Here is a 19,240-nt window from a genome sequence, read left to right as displayed (position 1 = left end):
ATATGATGTCAAGTGCATTTTAAAAACATACTCCATGGTTTCCAAGGGCTTCCTTAATCTACAAAGGCTGGTTTTAGTGTTTAAAATAATTTATCCTAGACATAAAAAACCTTCTGCTTATTCTCCCAGATAATTAATTCTTGATTTGTTAAGATACTAAGCACTATGCTTTCTACCCTGAAATACCAAACCCCCGTGAACTCACTCATGAGCCCCTTGCAGAGCAAATCCTGTTTAGTGCCTGCTCGGCCAAGGGGGACAAGGGAAGCCTCCAAGGCCAAGGGAAGCCTAAGGAAGAGGACTACGCCCTCCTTCCACCCCACCGCCAGCCTAGGGGGAAGGTCCCCACTGTCTCTGCAGTGAATGTCATGAGCTCCATGGCAACTACATGAGGATGTCAGAGGGTGCTGACTTCTCCAAGAAAAAACACCCCTCAGTTTTCCGAAAGAAAAAAAAAATCCTACAGATAACCTCTGCCTCAAAGCGGACCTTCCTTCTTAAGTTACAAAGCACATCTCACCACCACCAGTAACATTAGCGTCAGCATTGGAAAATAACCGTAAGTGTTCAGCACCCAGGGCTAAAGTCACCACAAGGTTGACTTTGGGACATAACAAAAGTTAGAAATCGTTTTTTCTGCACAATAAAGGGCACAGTGCCTAGGCCAAATTAACATCTTCTAATAGAGGAAGGACACTCTCTCCTACGCATCTACAAAATAGGCAAATGTTTCTTGAAAGATTATAGTTCTAGAGCAGAGACATTTAAAAAACCTTTCCGTCAACATATTATGCATATTTAAATTTATTATTATTAGAATTTTCATTCTTTAAAAAAACATTAAAATTTATTCTGCTAGGCAAAATTGATGCCACCCACTTCCACATGCCAATACAATTCATAGGATATACTTAATATTTTCCCAGAGTTTCTTGGTGGCTCAGGAGGTTAAGGATTCAACATTGTCCTTGCTAATGGCACAGGTTCAATCCCTGGCACGGGAACTTCCACAGGCTGTGGGGGTGGCCAAAATATATATATATAAATTAAATAAAAAATAAAAATAAAACAAATTTTTAAAAAATTTTTGTGAGTTCCTGTCATGACTCAGTAGAAACGAGTATGTCTGGCATCCATGAGGATGCAGGTTCGGTCCCTGGCCTCGCTCAGTGGGTTAAGGATCTGGTGTTGCTGTGAGCTGTGGTGTATGTCACAGACACGGCTCAGATCTGGTGTTGCTGTGGTGTAGGCCAGCGGCTATAGCTCTGATTTGCCCCCTAGACTGGGAATCTCCATATGCCGTAGGTGTGACCCTAAAAAAAAAAAAACAAAAAACATTTTTCTCTTGAACGATTGTGTTTACGGAACTATCTGCTCAGAATTTCCCTATGGCTTGGAGTCAAAAGCTACCTGGGTGAGGTATGGGGTGAAGCAGAGCCCAGAAGGCTGACAGGAAGAGAGGTGAACAGGTGCTGGCATGTTCTATGGGCACTTCTTATGCTCCAGCACAGAGGCATGGCAAAATCCCCAACCCCATCCCAGAAGAAGTGACTTCACATAACAACATGTCCAAAGACAAGCATGTGTATTCAGAGGAAAGAAACCTGCCAGAATTCTCAGGGGGGAGGACCCCATTACAGAAAGAGGGAAGGAAATCCTAAAATACTTTCCACCCCCCCACCCCGTTGCTTACGTCTGAGTCAGCTGACAGTCAGCTGCCACAGAAGTAAAAGAACAGGGAGTCTGTCTCAGCAGTCAGATGGCAGAGGACATTCTAAGGAGGAACAGCAAGACACAGGCCAGGTCTTCCAGCCACCTCCCACCTCTCCATGCTTCCCCTCAGAGGACAACCTGCTATGGCACCACGGTGTCAAGAGGACAGACCGCAGCTGCCCTGCTCACATGCCTCACTGGACAGTGGACACAAGTGGGGACGGCCAGTTCCTGCCGCTGGGACTGCCACACCCACCAGTGTCGCCATCACTAGTCTCGTTACCAGTCTAAGGAAACTCAGTATCCTAGCAGTGCTGGTCTGTGACTAGATGTTTCCCGTTCGGATGCAGTTTTAAGCACACACTCTCAAGAGGAGTTTGAGGTCATGCTTTCCAAAATGGTTTTCAAAGAAACCATGACAAGCACGGTGAAATCAAGAAGACTCTGTGAAGTCTACCTTTTGTGTGATATGCACTGTGGATGTCAATATGATAATTCCTATCTTTTTTTTTTTTTTCCATTTTTGGCCACACCCATGCCATGCAGAAGTTCCTGGGCCAGGAATCAAAACCCTGCCACAGCAGTGATACAAGCTGCTGCAGTGACACCACCAGGTCTTAACCCGCTGAGCCACCAGGGAACTCCCATAGTTCATGTTGTCATGGAACAAAATGCACTCACACCCCCGCTGGTTATCTCTAACTCAAGGGTACTGCTCTGAAGGAAAGGTTGCTTTCCAGTCCCTGGTGGGTGGGAACCCTACCTTCTGGCCATGATTCCTACTTAGGAAACAATCTGAACACACACAACCTTAAATCCTCCAAGTTGTCAGTTCCTCACTAATCAAAGGTATTTAAAATCAGGTTTCAGTTCCAGCTCTGAAATCCTATGATCAAATTTTCTATATGGATACCTATTGTCTCCCACTTAATTTTCCTCAACACCTGTCTGTCCCAGACACGGTTTCGAGAAGTAACCTATATACCATGCTGAGAAGGATGGGTAGGTTTCAAGTGATGCATTATTCTAGAAGAGAAGCCAGTGAGCACATGGAATTCCCTCACAGCTTGATATGATAGAGTTGGAACACTGTGGGGTCTGCTCCCATCACACACCTAGAAACCTCCTGTCACCAGGAGGGACACAGGGCAAGATCCACCCAAGTAAACGCAGTCAGCTACCTCCATAACAGCACTGCATTGACAGAAGGATTGGTAAGCAAAATCACGTGCCCCCCCCCACCCCCCGAAAATGCTACTCAAATGATCTCACTTTATAAAAACTCTCTTAGCCTTCTTGGCAGTCTGTTGTCCAACTCTACAGGACAAAAATAAGTGATGAGGGGTGGAAAGCTGGAGGGAGAGGGCTTAATTCCCATTTTATTTTATTTAACGAAACACATAGAGCTTACTGCACACCAGGCCCTCTTATAAATGTTACCAATATTAACTAATTCAATCCTCAGAACACTCCAGGATAGAAGAGTATACCCATCTTTACAGACGAGGAAATGAAGAAACACGGCGGTAATCTTCTGAAGGTCACAGAGCTGCTTAAAACAGCAGAGGTAGGACTGAACCCTGGTGATGTGGCTCTAAAATGCCAGACCTGAGAAGGGGGCAGGCATTTAGTGAGCAAGCCCGGGTACTGCCTGCCTCAGTGCGCCACCCTCCCCAGGGTTTGCTGAACACTCTCCAAATTTTGTTTGACTCAGGCTTGCTGAAACGTCATTTGACTCAGGCTTGCTGAAACGTCATTCTAGTAAATATGAAATGGAGAACTTTTCCTCATGCCTTTGGGTATCCAGAAACCCACTCTGCCACTCCACATACCCTCAAGCTCTGCTAAGAAGAGCTATTCCCAGCTGGCAGTGGCATTTAGATTCTTCTTGGGAGTCCACAAGCCTCCAGCTCCCTGTGCCTCTGCCCTTGACACACGTACACGTTGGTTCTGATTTGCACTCCCTAGTGTTTTTGAACAGGCACAACCGTATTTTGATAAACCTCCCTAGGTGACCTAACCCTCCCTTCCTCTGGATGGAAACCCTTGCTTCCCTGGAGCAAAAGGATTGGGTCTTCCTAATAATTTTCAAAGGTGCAAAGTTCAATCCTACACTGTGTCTATACCTCCCAGGTCTCCTCCCCAACCCCCCTTCACAGATGAATGCAGGCGTGAGCAGGGTACTGCAAATACGTACCAAATACCAAACTGGCTATTCGATGAATATATAAATGCAGCTGACATTCTTTCACAGTCTGAAATCCTCTCCTTACTCTCAGGATATATTACACCATTCTCTTTTTATATAAACATGCCACTTTAAATGCTAATTCAGATGCAACACTCAATTTTTTCTTTGTTTTGTTTCTGGGTTTCTAACATTCAAAATGACACTGGACTTCCATTTGGCTTCGACAATAGATATTTTGAATGCTTGCTTCAGTGTGGGGGTAGGCGGGAAGAAAGTGCTAGGAAGAAAACGACATTTATTTTAAAACTTACCCCAATACGGTTTACATGCCCGTTATTTTGCTTGAATTAAGCCCTTTCCCTCTCTTTCAAAAAACGTTGCCTTCACCTTTCTGAAAAATCTCATAAATCCAATTCAACTCAGTTGTAAAACCAAGGTGATTCCCTCACTTCTCATTCTAGAAATAACCTCATTTTACTCAAACTGCTTTCCTAAATAGCTCATCAAGGCAGTATGTTCTGGCTGAAATATAACCGGCCTGGATATGTCTTCTATTTTAAAAAAATACACAAACCAACATAAGCCAATGACACCGACTCAAGCCTATCCAATTACATAGAAGGTCACTTCCTATCTTGTCTCACAATGAGGAATTTTAACCGAAGAAATACCCTAATCCAGGGTACCCATTCAATCAATCTACAGTGAGACTGACTGTCTTATAAGTCCAGCAGGCCCAGCTAAATCCAGAAGTTTCCAGTAACCTGCAGGTTCTCCTGCCTCTGGAGTCCCAACCACTCTGCCAACAGTGTCTCCCTCTGCTGTTCACTCTTGTCTTCCAGCCCATACTAAACACCCTTTCCTGCCCGCACTCAAGAGAGACAAAATAGGAGATGGGAAGTCAGTTTATCACCCTTTCTATACATTTGTTAATTTACACATGTAGCGCAAGGGCTCTTGACAGGGCGCTCCCTGTCTTGTTCCCCATGGGTCCACCAGAAGCCTCCCATTAATGACTCAGCTTCTGCTGTGCTGAATACAGCTCAGGAACACCCCGCCCAAAGGCTTGTGCATTTCAAGGAGACAGTGAGGAGAAAAATACCTTTAAGATCCAGCTGAATGACTGTCTGCTACTGGGATGTCTGGCACCCCGGTGTGTTTAAGATGCCTGTCTTTTTTGTGGATAGGGAAACAGACCTCCAAGAAGACTCGAAACTACTGTATGCCAACAGTACCCCACCCTGTTTAGTCTATGCCAGCCCTACTGGACCCCAACCAATCCAGAATAATAATGAAAGGAAAAGGGGAAGGGAGAAGAGAGAAAACTCTATGGAGAGAAATAGGTGCTAGATACCAGTTGCTAGATGGAGAAATGAAAAATTAACCCAAGAGGACTTCTAAATTGCTTTTAGTAATTTCAATATTCCCTGCAATTCCTCGGCATGCAGAAACATACTTCTGAGGCCTTCTGTGTACAGGGGGAGCTACTTTTGCTTTGGGTTTCTGCTGCCAGATGTGTGTGGCCAAAAAAACGTAAAGCCAAGAAACTGACTAATCAAGTGTCGGTCACTTATTCTACAAAAATAAAGTGATAACTGCAGATGGTTCTACAGATCCCAAAACTACAGGGCCCCATGAAACAATGCAGTAACATGACTGCATGACTAAAAAGTCAGAGAAGAGGGAGTTCCCTTCATGGCTCAGTGGTTAACAATCCTGACTAGGATCCGTGAGGATGCAGGTTTGATCCCTGGCCTCACTCAGTGGGTTAGGGATCTGACCTTGCTGTGAACTGTGGTGTAGCTGGCAGACACGGCTTGGACCCGAGTTGTTGTGGCTGTGGCGTAGGCCAGCAGCTGTAGCTCTGATTTGACCCCTAGCCTGGGAACCCCCATATGCTGCAGGTGTGGCCCTAAAAGGCAAAAAAAAATTAAAAAAAAAAAAGTCATAGGAGAAAGGCTCTTTTAGGTAGCAAGAAGAATTTATCTGCTGGAATAAAGCGCAGTTTCCTCTGTGTTGGGGGTGTGGGGGTGGGAGAATCTAAAGATTGGAGGAGGTAAGGGAGCTGGCCCCAACGAATTCCCTGCCATTGTCTCCAGGAAAGTCCATGAAAAAAAAGGAGCGCCCTCTGTCCTGGAGAGTTGTTTATCTGGGCAATTAACAAAACACGAAGGGGTCCTTTAAAATTAAAGAGGAGCCACCAGGGAACCTTGGTTTTGCTCTCAACCATCCATTAGCCCACATCTTAGGCTTGTACCCTTCTTCCACTTTGCCTGCTTGAAAATGAAGCCCTCCCAGAGAGCTTTCCCCTTGGAACTGTCATTTTAGGACCCAAGTTCAAAAGGACTAGTTAAGGGACCCACAACACTATTAGCTCTTTTATAAATATGCACAGTTTAGATTCGGTGTTATGAGAAACTTGACAACATAAATGCTCTCTAGTATCTGGAATTTGCTTTTGGCTTTTGCTCAACATTGCATTTTTTTGTAATTAAACTTGTTGATGGATCCATTCAAGTTCAGTTGTCCTACCTGCTGTACAGGATTTCGTTGTATGACTATATCATGATTTATTCAGGATACATAGATTTTGATAGGTAGCTAGCTGAGAGGAAAAGGAGCAGAGAATATGGCAACTTTAGTTCTGAGGAAGACAAGGAAAGTGCTAGAAGAATCTGGGATCAGGAGCAAATGGCTCCTCTTTGTAAGGAGAAGAGAACTGGCTAAAACCCACTCGGATAGGGGGCCAGAGGAGAGCTGGGGTCTGGGGCCTTGATGTTGGTAAAGGGCTGGAAAAGCCTCTAGAAAACTGATCCAGGGTCCGTTGGTTACTTAGTAACATCCAGCCTGGAAAGGAGTTCCTTGACCTCGCCTGTCTGCTGCCCTTTATACCATTAAGAAAAAAAAAAAGTCAAAAATCACTGTCTTCACAACCTTTTAAAACACATATGAAACAGACACTTCAAGCTAGCTAGTCCTTAAGAAAATGGTCATAAATTAAAAATCACTGGGGATCTGAATTACTTTTTTCTAGAGGAACTGTAGTTTGCTTTTTTATCCTTTTCAATTAGTACTAAAAAGAGAAGCTTACTTTCTGTAGTCCTTTATTTGTGAAAGCTTTAACTTTTATATTATATATATATATATATATATATGCTTTTTGTATGTGTTTTTATCATATGATTTCAGACTTTAAAATTATCTATAAGCTTAATCAGAAAATTTTTTTTTTTTTTGGTTTTTTTTTAGGGCCGCACCCTCAGCATGTGGAGGTTCTCAGGCTAGGGGTCTAATTGGAGCTACAGCTGCTGGCCTACCCCAGAGCCACAGCAATGCCAGATCTGAGCCGTGTCTGCGACCTACACCACAGCTCACAGCAACACCAGATCCTTAACCCACTGAGAGAGGCCAGGGATCAAATCCACGTCCTCATGGATACTGGTTGATTTGTTTCTGCTGCACCACAATGGGAGCTCCAAAACAATATTAAATGTTTTTTGAAAAAGCCAATAAATCTCTAAGTGTTTCAATGATGAAGACGCATATTTAAAATATGAGCCTTCAAGACATACACATTAGAAGTGGCGGATACATCAAAATCAGGTATCTTCTTCCAAGAGCACAGCTTTTCTGAAGGTACACCTCCTCTGACAAGTTCAAGCACATTGCTGGATAACTCTAGACAAGGAGAAATCCATCACACTGCGCAGGTGCTCACTGTTGACATGGAAAGACACCTCAACAGAAGAGCAGGATCAAGTCCGCAATCTTTCCAGGAGAGGTACTCAAAGACCTGAAAGCCTCTATGCAATAGAGAAACTCAGGAGGTTGTTAAGAGGCTTAATGATCAGGTGCCATTATGCCAGTGAGCACCAATACCTAATAAAAACCCACGTGTGCTCTTCCTCATTGGGTTTGTACTAAAATCAGTTGAGCATTTATAATATGAGTATTTTCTTTTCCTCAAAGTCATAAAAGAAACTTGCATGGGGACAGTAATGACTGGATTCGGTGTGGTAGTTACTGGGAGTAGCATTACGTCCCAGAGCATTTATGTCATACATCATTATTTCTTTTGCAACTACTTATATTTAATAGACAATACATAAGGACATGTTTATGTTTGTTGGCTTTCCTTGGAATTGTTCATTTTTCCAAAATGCACTTTAAACAGGTAGATTTATGTTGATATTATACAATGTTTCATTCCCCTTGGATCGATAGGTCATCTGATTTTTATAAGGAGGGGTTTTTAATTGCCTTAAATGTAATTCTGTCTTTCTCTTACTATAGTATTCAAAGCATGGTCTCACCTCTTCTTTAATTAGAGATTCCATGCTCAAAGTAGAGAAATATAAACATTTTCCTTACCATGAATTTCCCCCATCAACTCATGGCTATCAACATAAATCAGGTAGCATGCACAGAACTGAGATTTATACAAGTGCAAAAGGAGATATGGCCCTTCACTGGGTATAAAAAAAAGTCTATTTTGATAATTAACATTCTCATAATAATAATTTATAGGAAACATAGTAATTCAAACAGAATAAAAAGCACAATCTATTATAAAGGCTGAAAAGAAGATGTGACTGAAGTTCTAAAGATTTTTAATAAAGTACGAAAGACAAGCCTAGAATGCTTTTAAGCATTAAACAAAACTATGAGGGAAAAGAGAATTTTTTTAGAAAGGTATTTCCCATAGATATTTCTGTTTTTCTTGTTTCTTATTTTTCATCATGATGGGAAATATCAAAAACTTTGAACTTTCCTAAGTCTAGGCAAACAAGTCCTAATCAAAATGCAGAAAAATGTAAGTTTTTGATTTTACGGGCATTTCCTATGGCAAACTATTAGGCCATTAACCTAGAGTGCACAGAGATGCAAGCTGGAAGCTCGTGAAAATATATTTAGGTACATACTCCAAGAATAATGGTCTAGTGTCCTCCTGGCAACTAAAAAAGTAGAGGTGAAAATGGATAGTAATGAAATGTTCATGACTGATGAAGTTTTAGTTTCTAGATGCAAAGATTGATAAGATTCACAAGATTTAATCAACAGAATGAGTTCTTTCCACAGTCACTGTGTATATTTCCAATCCTGCCAGTGGAGATTTACATCAACTTATTTTAAATGTCATATTAATTTTTTTAGAAGGACACTGCCCCATCCACTAAATTCAACCTAAATCAGGCAACTAATGCAAATATTTCTCCATCAGCCCTTCCACAGAACTAGTTAATAACAAGTCTACCCTAAAGTTAGTGGAATATTAAAGGCAATTAATTTCATTCTGCAACTTGCTAATGGAAAAAAGAAAACACTATGATTTATGCAAATTTAATATTATTAGCATTAAAAATAGAAGGTTAAAACACACTGTAAAGAAATCAAGTCAACATTAAACAATTTGCTATTTTAATATAAGAGCATTACATGAACTAGTAAGGTCTAGCTCTAATAGAAAGTTTGGCAGATGAAAAGTCATCATCAATTAAATACAAAAATGTGTCATTTACTCTGCATAAAATCCATGGTATAGAAGACAGTCATGGATGTCTGGATCTTGTAGATACGCATGAATTTTTTGTCCAGATCAATTTAAACTATCTGCAGATCAAATAATGTTCTTGCTTGATTACATAATAGAAATTTTAAATTTAAATGGAGATTCTCCCAGGAATAAATATGCATTTTTGGTTTACAAGGCCCATAAGGCAGAAAGCCTGGAAATGTTGTATAAGTTATCCTGGAATCATTAACATCTGATGTTTATAAATAAATGCAAAGCTTTTTGTTTCCTTAATTCAATTGATTATCATTAATCTTCCAACTGCCATTGAAAATCTAACAAGTCAGAGAATAATCACATTACAAACAGAATCTGAAAAAGCAAATAAATCAATGAGGAAACTGAATTATGCTACTTACAAACTTCCTCTTCTGGGGAGACTCAGCTCCTTCTGCAAAAGAAAAGACAAAACATTGTCTATGAGATGTTCCATTAACCTCAAACTAACAGGACACCAAACAGACAACATAAAATGTATGATCCTTATTATGCTTGATTTGGGCATTTTCTATACGGCAAAGATTTTAGCGTAATCATTTTTATGCTGGATCCCTTCTTACATTGTTCCCTTTACACACTGTGTTTAAGGTACAAACACAGTTTACCAAAATTCCAGAGCAGAAAAGACATCAATCCTCCCAAGGCAATGACAGTAAAATACTGAGTTGAGTTACAGGACCCTGTAATTGAGGGTAAGGAAAACTCTGAGGAACCAAAGAACTTACCCAAAGAGGAAACGAATACAAGGAGGAGGAGAAATTTTGCAGGATTATAATTAAGTGAAAGGTGAAATGAAAAGGATAGTTAAATCAGACTGTTGACCCCCAAGAGAAATAAACTCTTGCAAAACATCACGTCTATCAAAGATTACAGTTTACAAAAGAAATACAGCCAAAGATTTCCTTCTGGTGTTATTTCTGAAAACAAATGTGACTTATGATTTAGAATTTTTATAAGTAGGTTAATGAACCTCTAAAAAAGTAACCAGACAGCAACAATTAATAGAGTGCTTTATAGTTTTAAAGGGTGTTCTCATAGTTACCTCAAATTAAGATCATTATCAACCTTTCTACGGAGCGTCTGTGGGAAAACAAAACAAAACAACCCAGCAGACAAGCCAAACAAACAAAAAGGGATCCAAAAATACCTCCACCCACTAATGGAGTTTTCAGCAGCCTGGGCACGTAAGAAGGATTACTTGATGACAATAATTAAAGAATAGGAAGCAATGAGTCATCTGGCTATTTTAACTCAAAATTCGAAAGGCTTTACTAAGTTTGGGCTTTCAGTCCCATAATTATCATTTCTTTTTTTTGCCTTCCAGGAGCTCAAGCATCATCTTTTTAAAGGTGTTTCCCCTCCAGCTTCAAACTCACCTTTCCTGTTCCCTATTTTTATTGGATCCTTAAATGTTTGTCATGGCCTGTGGCCTCACATCTTACTTCTAAACCATGCAATTTACTTGAGCACAGCTTAAAGAAAATGAACTTGAGAGCAGCAACCCAGAGGAGGATCCTGCTTTAAATAGAACTTATTCAAAGTTATTACTTTACTTACTTATTAACTGCAAAATGTATTTCGATACAGAGTTAAAATAATCACACCACTGTTTAATTGCAAGAAAAAACAACAATTTGGGGGACAGAATATCTTCTTTGTTCTCCCAACAGCTAACATGTTCCTTTCAAAGGTGGCAGGGTTCAGTGTGAAATAAATGCTTTACTTTTTTGTTGTTGTTCATTTGCTTGTTTCAAGTTTTTCTTTAATCCTTCATTCGTCCCAAGAAATTACAGCGTTTGTTGAACTTGACTCCCTGATTCTGAAACATAAATACACCTTTATTTACTAAAGACTCTAATGAGAAGAGGAAAATCTTTGACCAAGACAGTTTTCCTCTGGAACTGAAATGTAAACAGAAAATCAATGAGTAATTTTCTATATGTGTGTCTTGGGTTATGGCAAGCACTGAGGAATTTGTTTTATATTCAGGTGAAAAAAAAAAGAGAAAAAACAGAAACAGAACTCCCTAGAAGTGATCATTCATCAGAGAAATTTAGCAAGAAATTCCTCAGACCCGCTATATAGCAAAAGTCCTAGAGTTTAATTAAAGAAGTAAATACTGCTGTCTAGTAAAGTTCATTTGACAGCAGCATCAAAAGAAAAGGAGAAGGACCTGAGGTGTTATCAATAACAGAAAAATATGTCAGGTGTTGTTCAATTTTGTATGCAAACAGATCACTGAGAATCAGCTATAGAGGGGGAAGGGCCGAATACATGATCCCCAAATAGTTCAATCAATCATATTCCACCAAGTGACCCACCAGGAGCTGGCTACTTTGCTCTGAGAGAAAACTGCTGAAACGGCAAGATAAGGGATAAAAACCAACTCTGTTTTTAATCAGAAGTCTTTCCAACAGGTCTGGAATTACGAGTTCTAAACAAGAAGATAGGTTGCGGTGGGTCACCCCTCACTGCTGTTCCCTGGCACAGTGGCCTGGGTTCCAGGATGAGGAGCAGGGGACATTTAATAGGCCACTGTCACCTGACCTGCAGGGTCTGCGCTAACCAGGCTGAGGAGCTAATCCACCTGACGGCTTGAATGTCAGGCTCGGAACTGGAAACTCAATTTGGTAGCAAATTGGAATCAGATACGATGGTAATAAAGTGAGAGAAATGAATGTGCTGTGGCCAAGACCTTGGGAACAGGGACTGCAAAAGCTTGCAAATACCAGGAGGGCTAAGTGATTGCAGATGGAGCCAGGAGGGGCTGCAACGCTGCTGCATGGGGACCACAGACTGATTGACCTGCACTTGGATGTACATGTGCAGCATCAATGCACTTACTGCCCCAGTCCTGGGTGTGCTGCGTGTGTGTGTGTGTGTGTGTGTGTGTGTGTGTGTGTGTGTCCTCACTTTCTCATGTCAGGATAAGGTCACAAACACATATATAGATAATTAGATAAGACATGAAGGACTGGTTGGTCTGAGTCATAAGCCAAAGCTTCTGCATAGTATATTTACGTATTTAAAAAATTAGCATCGGATAAGAATAGAGAAGGGAAGAGGAAAAAAAAGCTAGAAGCATCCATCTGAACTAAAAAATATGCAATCAGTCATCATCACAGGTTAAAGAAATGCATGAGAACATTTAAGAATATTAAAAACTTTTAATTGTTTTCATTAGGCATGATTTTTAGTGACTTTCATATTTTTTAGAATTGCTGTGTATAATTACTTGCTTGATATTATGGTCTGTTTTGCCCCTCTTTCTAACAATGCTAACTAGCAAATACCTGCATTGAAAATAAAGGTGAAGCAGAGTTCCCATTGTGGCTCAGCGGTTAGCAAATCCCACTAGCATCCACGAGGACGTGGGTTCGATCCCTGGCCTCACGCAGTGGGTTAAGGATCCAGCATTGCCGTGAGCTGTGTGTGTAGGTCGCAGACACAGCTCAGATCCTGCATTGCTGTGGCTCTGGCGTAGGCCCCTAGCCTGGGAGCCTCCATATGTCATGGGTGTGGCCCTAAAAAGACACACACACAAAAAATCACTTGTATCTAGAATCTAATATAGGGCACAAATGAACCTTTCCACACAAAAGAAAATCATGGACATGGAGAACAGACTTGTGGTTGCCAAGGGGAAGGGGGAGGGAGTGGGATGGACTGAGAATTTGGGGTTAATAGACGTAAACTATTGCCTTTGGAATGGAGAAGCAATGAGATACTGCTGTGTAGCACTGGGAACTATGGCTAGGCACTTATGATGGAGCATGACAACGTGAGAAAAAAGAAAGTATACATGTATGGGTAACGGGGTCACCTTGCTGTATAGTAGAAAATTGACAGAGCACTGTAAACCAGCTATAATGGAAAAAATAAAAATCATTATAAAAAAAAAAAAGGTGGAGGAAAGTTAATCTATCAGAGAACTCTATCTTCTTACAATCCCTTGGTAAGACTGAAGACACACAGGTTCCTCAAACCAAACCGAGGAAGAGAATTTCTGTGAGTCCAGCAAGAAGAGAAAGCATAACCAATGATTCTGCCCCTTTTCTCAGCCAACCTTGGCCTCAAAAGGAGAAAATAAACTTGTCCCGTTCATAAAGGATATTGAGAAAGAGCTGCAGTGTCTAATATGTACAAGCAATTTTCACACTGATGATGTTTTAAAGACATTCTATTTAATAAGTATTTAATAGTAATACATATACAAATAAAGCAACAAGGCTACGCAGCCACAAGTGCTTAGGAGATCTTTGAACTATTCTTTTTAACTGATGGGTCAATTTATATTTTAAAAGAGAAGGGAGCTTCACATTATTTTACATTACAAATAGACATCCCCTCGTTCAGGAGGTGGGGTTTAATTCTCTTCCCCTGGAGAGTGGGCAGGATTTAGTGACTCGCTTCCAAAATTAGGAGGGGAAAGGGAAAAGCAGCAACTTTTCAGTGGAGAAACCTGACAGATACTGTCTTTACCAAGTGATTGAGGTCAAGGAAACACAGCATAAATGTTGATATCACATGCCCCTGATGTAACGTGATGAGGACTTCACCTCTGGCATTCTCCCCAAAAATCCTGAACTCCAATCTCATCCTGAAAAAAAGCATCAGGAAAACCCAATTTGAGGGTTATTCTATAGACCATCTTCAAAACCGTCAGGATTGTGAAAAATTGAACAACTGAGCAACTGTCACGGGTCAGTGGGTCATCAAGGAACGACAACTAAATGCAACACAGGATCTTTGACTGGATTTTGAACCATCACAAGGACATTAGTGGAAAAGCTGGTGATATCCAAATAAGGTGTGTGGTTTAGTTAATAGCAATGTACCAATGCAAATTTCACCATTCTGATGAGTGTTACATAAGGGGAAATTGGAGGAAGAGTACGTGGAAATCCAGCTGTCTTGCAACTTTTCCATACATCTAAGATGATTTCAAAATTTTTTTTTTAAGTTCTTTCGAAAGAGAAGACAGAGGTAGGACGAAAGAGGTATGGGCCTGTGTGTGTGTGTGTGTGTGTGTTTAGGCTAGAGCATGGAATTGATGAACTAATAAATATGTACATTGTTTAAGCTTATTTGAAGGCCATATTTCATCCCAGTATTTTAGAAGGTTATAGAAATAGTCTAAATGAGAGATTGTGACCAAGACCATCAATGAAGATGGTGAGAAGCAGCCAGGTTTGAGATACAGTTTTATAGAATGTACAAAAGGATTGGATGCGGAAGAAGGAAGAAAGCAAGAAAGAGTCAGTTTTTGGCCTGGACAAAGTTTGAGGGAAGAACAGTTCTATCTGGGTATGTTACATCCAAGATGTCTATAAGAATTCCAAAGAAAAATATTCCAACAGGTGGTCGGACAAAGGTCGGGGAACAGGAGAGAGGTCAGGGCTGGAAATAAACTTCAGAGTCATTATCATATAAATGGTAAGTAAAACCATAGGCTGGAAGAGACAGGAGAAGAGAGGAAAGACAGAAAAAGGAGAAGAGGCACAGTGTGTATATACAGGGATCTTTGAAATCTAGAGTGGGGAGAATTTTGCTACACATTTAATTGTTGTTAAGTGACATGCTGAATACTACATGAACTTCAGCTGTGGAAAAGGGGTTAAGAATTCAACTGCAGTAGCTCAGGTCACTGTAGAGGCACAGGTTCGTCCCCTGGCCCAGTGCCCTGGGTTAAGGATCTGGCATTGCTGCAGCTGTGGTGCAGGTCACAGCTGTGGCTCAGATTCAATCCCTGGCCCTGGAAGTTTCTTATGCCGCAGGTGCAGCCATAAAAATTAGAAAAACAAAACAAAACAAAAAACTACAAATGAAATTAAAAGGCAGACAAAAATGGGGGGAATATTTGGAAAAATACGACGAAGGGCTAATCACTTCCATAGTTAAAGTGTCTAAAAATCAAAAGAAAAAGAGTCAAAGATTCCTTAAAATGCAAATATTCAATAACAAGTAAAAAGTTGAATAACTTTACTAATTAAAAATGCAAATTAAGAAGACAACACTGGAGTTCCTGCTGTGGCACAATAGGATCCGCGGCGGCATCTTGGGAGCGCTGGGACACAGGTTCAAGCCCTGGCCTGGCATGGTGGGTTAAGGATCTGGAATTGCTGCACCAGCTGCAGCCTAGGTGGCAATTGTGGCTCAGATCCGATCCCTGGCCTGGGAACTCCATATGCCATGGGGCAGCCTAAAAAGAGAAAAAGAAAAAGAAGGAGACAGAACCAGGTTTTACTTATCAGATTCGAACATTATTTCTATAAAATCCCAACCAAAGAAAAATTAAAACTCTGACTCTCACTGTATTTTTTATTCCTTGACAGCAGAGGTCATGTCTTCGTCTTAACTCCTTGCATAACATATTTTACGTGTTTGTTAAATATTATTTCAACTAATGAACAGATACCAAAATATCACTATCCATTTAAGGTATCAGAGAAAAAACTAAAAGACTAAACATTCTGATAAAATTTTTGGATGTTCATGTGTTAAATAAATAAATGAATAAATAAATGACATGCTGTGCCAACACAGACCCTGGTGTTCTTAAATAACAGAAACCGAATGAGGCTGGAATGTAAAAATATTACTGGGTAGACAGCAGCTCTCACACAGGTGAAAGGATGGTTGCCCAGGCAAGGTCATAAAATGGGCAAGAACCAGGAAATTACCCCCTGAAGAACATGACCACACCTGGGGAATGGCCCCATCAGGACACCTTTGCTGCTCCACTGGAGCTGAGCCTGCAGGAAGGAGCTCTTGACTGTTCCAGCACCTTCCTCTGAGCATCCTGGCAGGTTTCCAGGCCCCGTGGGTATGTGTGATCACACCTGGGTCTCTGCCCCAGCCGCCTAGGGAGCACGAACACGGAGCACCGGCTCCCTTCGCAAAAATAGGGGGAGGTGGGACCAGGTCCAGAAGACCATCTAGAAGTCAGTAACCCCCTTCCCCCTCCGAAAACAAAACAAAAACAATACCCTGCAAACAAACAAAACAGTGATGGCCAGCATGCACCACTTCCACACTATTTTCCAGAAACTTTTAGATTTAAAGTTCATGTATTTCCCCAAGATCATCGTCCTTTAATTAATCATTGGTGGCCCTACCCTGTCATCAAGGGTGACTACAACTACTCTGTGCCAACAAACAAACTATTAATTTAGGGAGAGAGTTCAAAGAGCCCAGATGTGCGAGGCAGTATATCAGACACTGTTAGGGACACATAAGGAGGAAACAAAATAAAACAGATTTTAAAGCTACTTGGGGAAACACACACACACACACACACACACACACACACACGCACACACCCCAACAAAAGAGATATCACCAGGTGCAAGAATATGCAGTAAAATCTGAATGAGTAAATACTAACAGGGGAGAGAAAATAAAAAAGGATGAGATAATTCAGCTCAAACAGTGGTTCTGAATGCAGCCTGGCTACACATCAGTGTCACCCAGGGAGCTTTTATAAATACTAATGTCTGAACACCACCCAGGAGATGGAGCGAGAGTTGTTTGTATATGTTTTGTTTCGTGGAGGTTGGTACTTTTAAGTACCCTTAAGGACTATTAGTTTGCATAAACCGTTTGCCTTTGGAATTTTTTTTCTTAATGGAATACTGCTGTTATTATGGTAGTCAAGTTTTAGGTTTTAGGTTTTTATTTATTTCCTTTGCAAGTGGGAAGCATTATAGAGCAAGGAAGGATACACCAAATGGACTTCTCCTACCAGATGGAGGATAAATTTAGCCAGGGATATAGGCTTAGCCATGAATCGACTCTTTAAAAGAATGCTTTTGGCCCCATTTTTCTAGCCTCCATTATCGAAAGTCATTTCTGAAGGCAGAAGCAGAGGGCAGAAAAGTTTGCACCACAGAACCAGATCTCACATGAAGGCTTGGTTCTGAAACAGGGCAGCAGGCAAAATTGGCTGACGTCAAACCAGCTTTGAAAAATCCAGTAAACTGCCCATAAAGTACATGGCTTTCTGCATGAAAACCTGTAAAAGCAGGACGTAGCCCTCTACACAGATGCATGGACATTCAAACCATCTGACCTGAAAATACCACTGAACTCCCTCAGTGGGAACATGAGATGTTATTTCATTCTATTTTGTGTCTGTAACCATGGTGCACTTTATATGTATTTATTTGTGGCAGTGAAGTTCAACAAAATAAACCATAAAAGTTACACACAAAATGCCTGCTGGGTTTTCATATTACTTTTACTTGATCCCAACCACATATTCTCTCAGAAAAACAGAAGAAAGTAGTTACTGCCTTCCTTTCTTTCTGAGCTGGTTTTTCTGCCATGAACTCAAATCAACCGCCACCAGCCTTAAGACCTGGCTTTCATCTCACAGGCCCTTTGCATATACAAAGCTTCTGAGTCATAATATGGGTATCTATCTTGTTGCTGTTTATAAGGTCCTATAGAACTCTAGGGAGTTCCCTGGTGGCTCAGTGGGTTAAAGATCCGGTGTGGTCACTGCTATGGCTCAGACTCAATCCCTGAACCAGTAACTTTTGCATGCTATGGGTGTGGCCAAAAAAATAATGGAATCGATAAATTTCCTAACAAAGTCACCAGACTGTCTGGCAGAACTCTCCAGCCTTTCCATGGAAAGCCCAGAGATGAGCAATTGCCCAGGATCATCAGGCCAGGAGATGGTAGAAGCAAAATGTGAATCTATGCCACCTAGCCCCAGTTTTCCTCTTCATTCCAAGGTAAAGAAGAGCAGGACAGAGAGGGGGACTAAATGAATACACAAGCAGAGAGCACTGGCTTTAATAAGAATAATAATAAGGGCACTTTTCCTCCAAAGAGGAAGAAACGTACAGGTAAAAACAGGTACCTGTTAAAGAAGAGCAAAGGAAAACTGAAGCAATTTACCTTGAGTTCTGTAATTTTAGGAACAGAGTAGGCAAAATCTTCTGCCAAACATGGGGACAAGGGGCACAGGCTGGGATTAAAGCAAGAGAAGTGAGGTAGGTGCCTGTGTTCAATCACACGCCTTTGAATAAAGGCTGGTGAGGCATGTGCTGTACCAGGCACTGGGGATGAAGGACTTAACTTGCTTTAAAACCATGTGGAAAGGCCTGGAAAAGAGGTTTTTATCAAAGTGTGCAATAGTACCAAGGGAGGGGGTGATCAGTTTTCTTTAAGGAGACTCGGGATGCTTCCTGCCCAATCATGCTCCCCATTATTTATGATAACCAAATCTGGTGGAGCCAACACTATTCTAAACCTCAAAGGCTTAGCTCAGGTTAAGTTAAACTAATGACAAAGTTCATTGTCTGGGCCAAAGTAATTGATTCAAAGATGGCATCTGCTTCAATCCGGGAAAACAAGATGCAAAACCCTGCTTGCTCCAGGCTCCTGGGAAAGAACTTCCCTTTTCTAAGAGAACTAGCAGGAAAGGAAGAGCATCAACCCTAAGAAGCACATGACAGCCTCAAGGTAGCAGATGACAGAGAAGAAAGACAGGGAGAAACTGGGTCCTGGGTGCTATCTTTGGAACAATGGATCTTGTCTTGCCCATACCCAGATTTTTCAGCTACCTAAGCCAAACGAGTCCCTTTATTATTCAAACCAGTTTAACCTGTGTTTTCTGTTCCGTGACATTCAGATATTCCCAAGTGATGCAATGCGTGAGCCTGCTCTTTCTTCAGCAGCATCTCAGTTGGCAAGGCAGCCTCAGGAGGGTGTGAGGAAAGGAGCATATTCCAGAAGAGGGGACGGATGTAGGG

At 41.2% G+C, this 19,240-nt stretch overlaps 1 protein-coding gene across 13 annotated transcripts in view; it reads right to left on the bottom strand.

The window, feature by feature from the left end:
* Nucleotides 1–19,240, bottom strand: part of MAST4 (microtubule associated serine/threonine kinase family member 4) — a 589,582-nt gene that overhangs the window by 280,383 nt on the left and 289,959 nt on the right. For all 13 annotated transcript variants that reach the window (XM_021076748.1, XM_021076749.1, XM_021076750.1 and 10 more), the window contains one exon: nt 9,836–9,867. In XM_021076748.1, the coding sequence (XP_020932407.1) occupies nt 9,836–9,867 (32 nt within the window). The remainder of the gene's footprint in view (nt 1–9,835; nt 9,868–19,240) is intronic.

This window comes from Sus scrofa, chromosome 16, assembly GCF_000003025.6.
Source record: "Sus scrofa isolate TJ Tabasco breed Duroc chromosome 16, Sscrofa11.1, whole genome shotgun sequence".
Classification (NCBI taxonomy): domain Eukaryota; kingdom Metazoa; phylum Chordata; class Mammalia; order Artiodactyla; family Suidae; genus Sus; species Sus scrofa.
The sequence above is the reverse complement of the archived record's forward strand: the minus strand, read 5'-3'. Positions and strand labels throughout refer to the sequence as shown.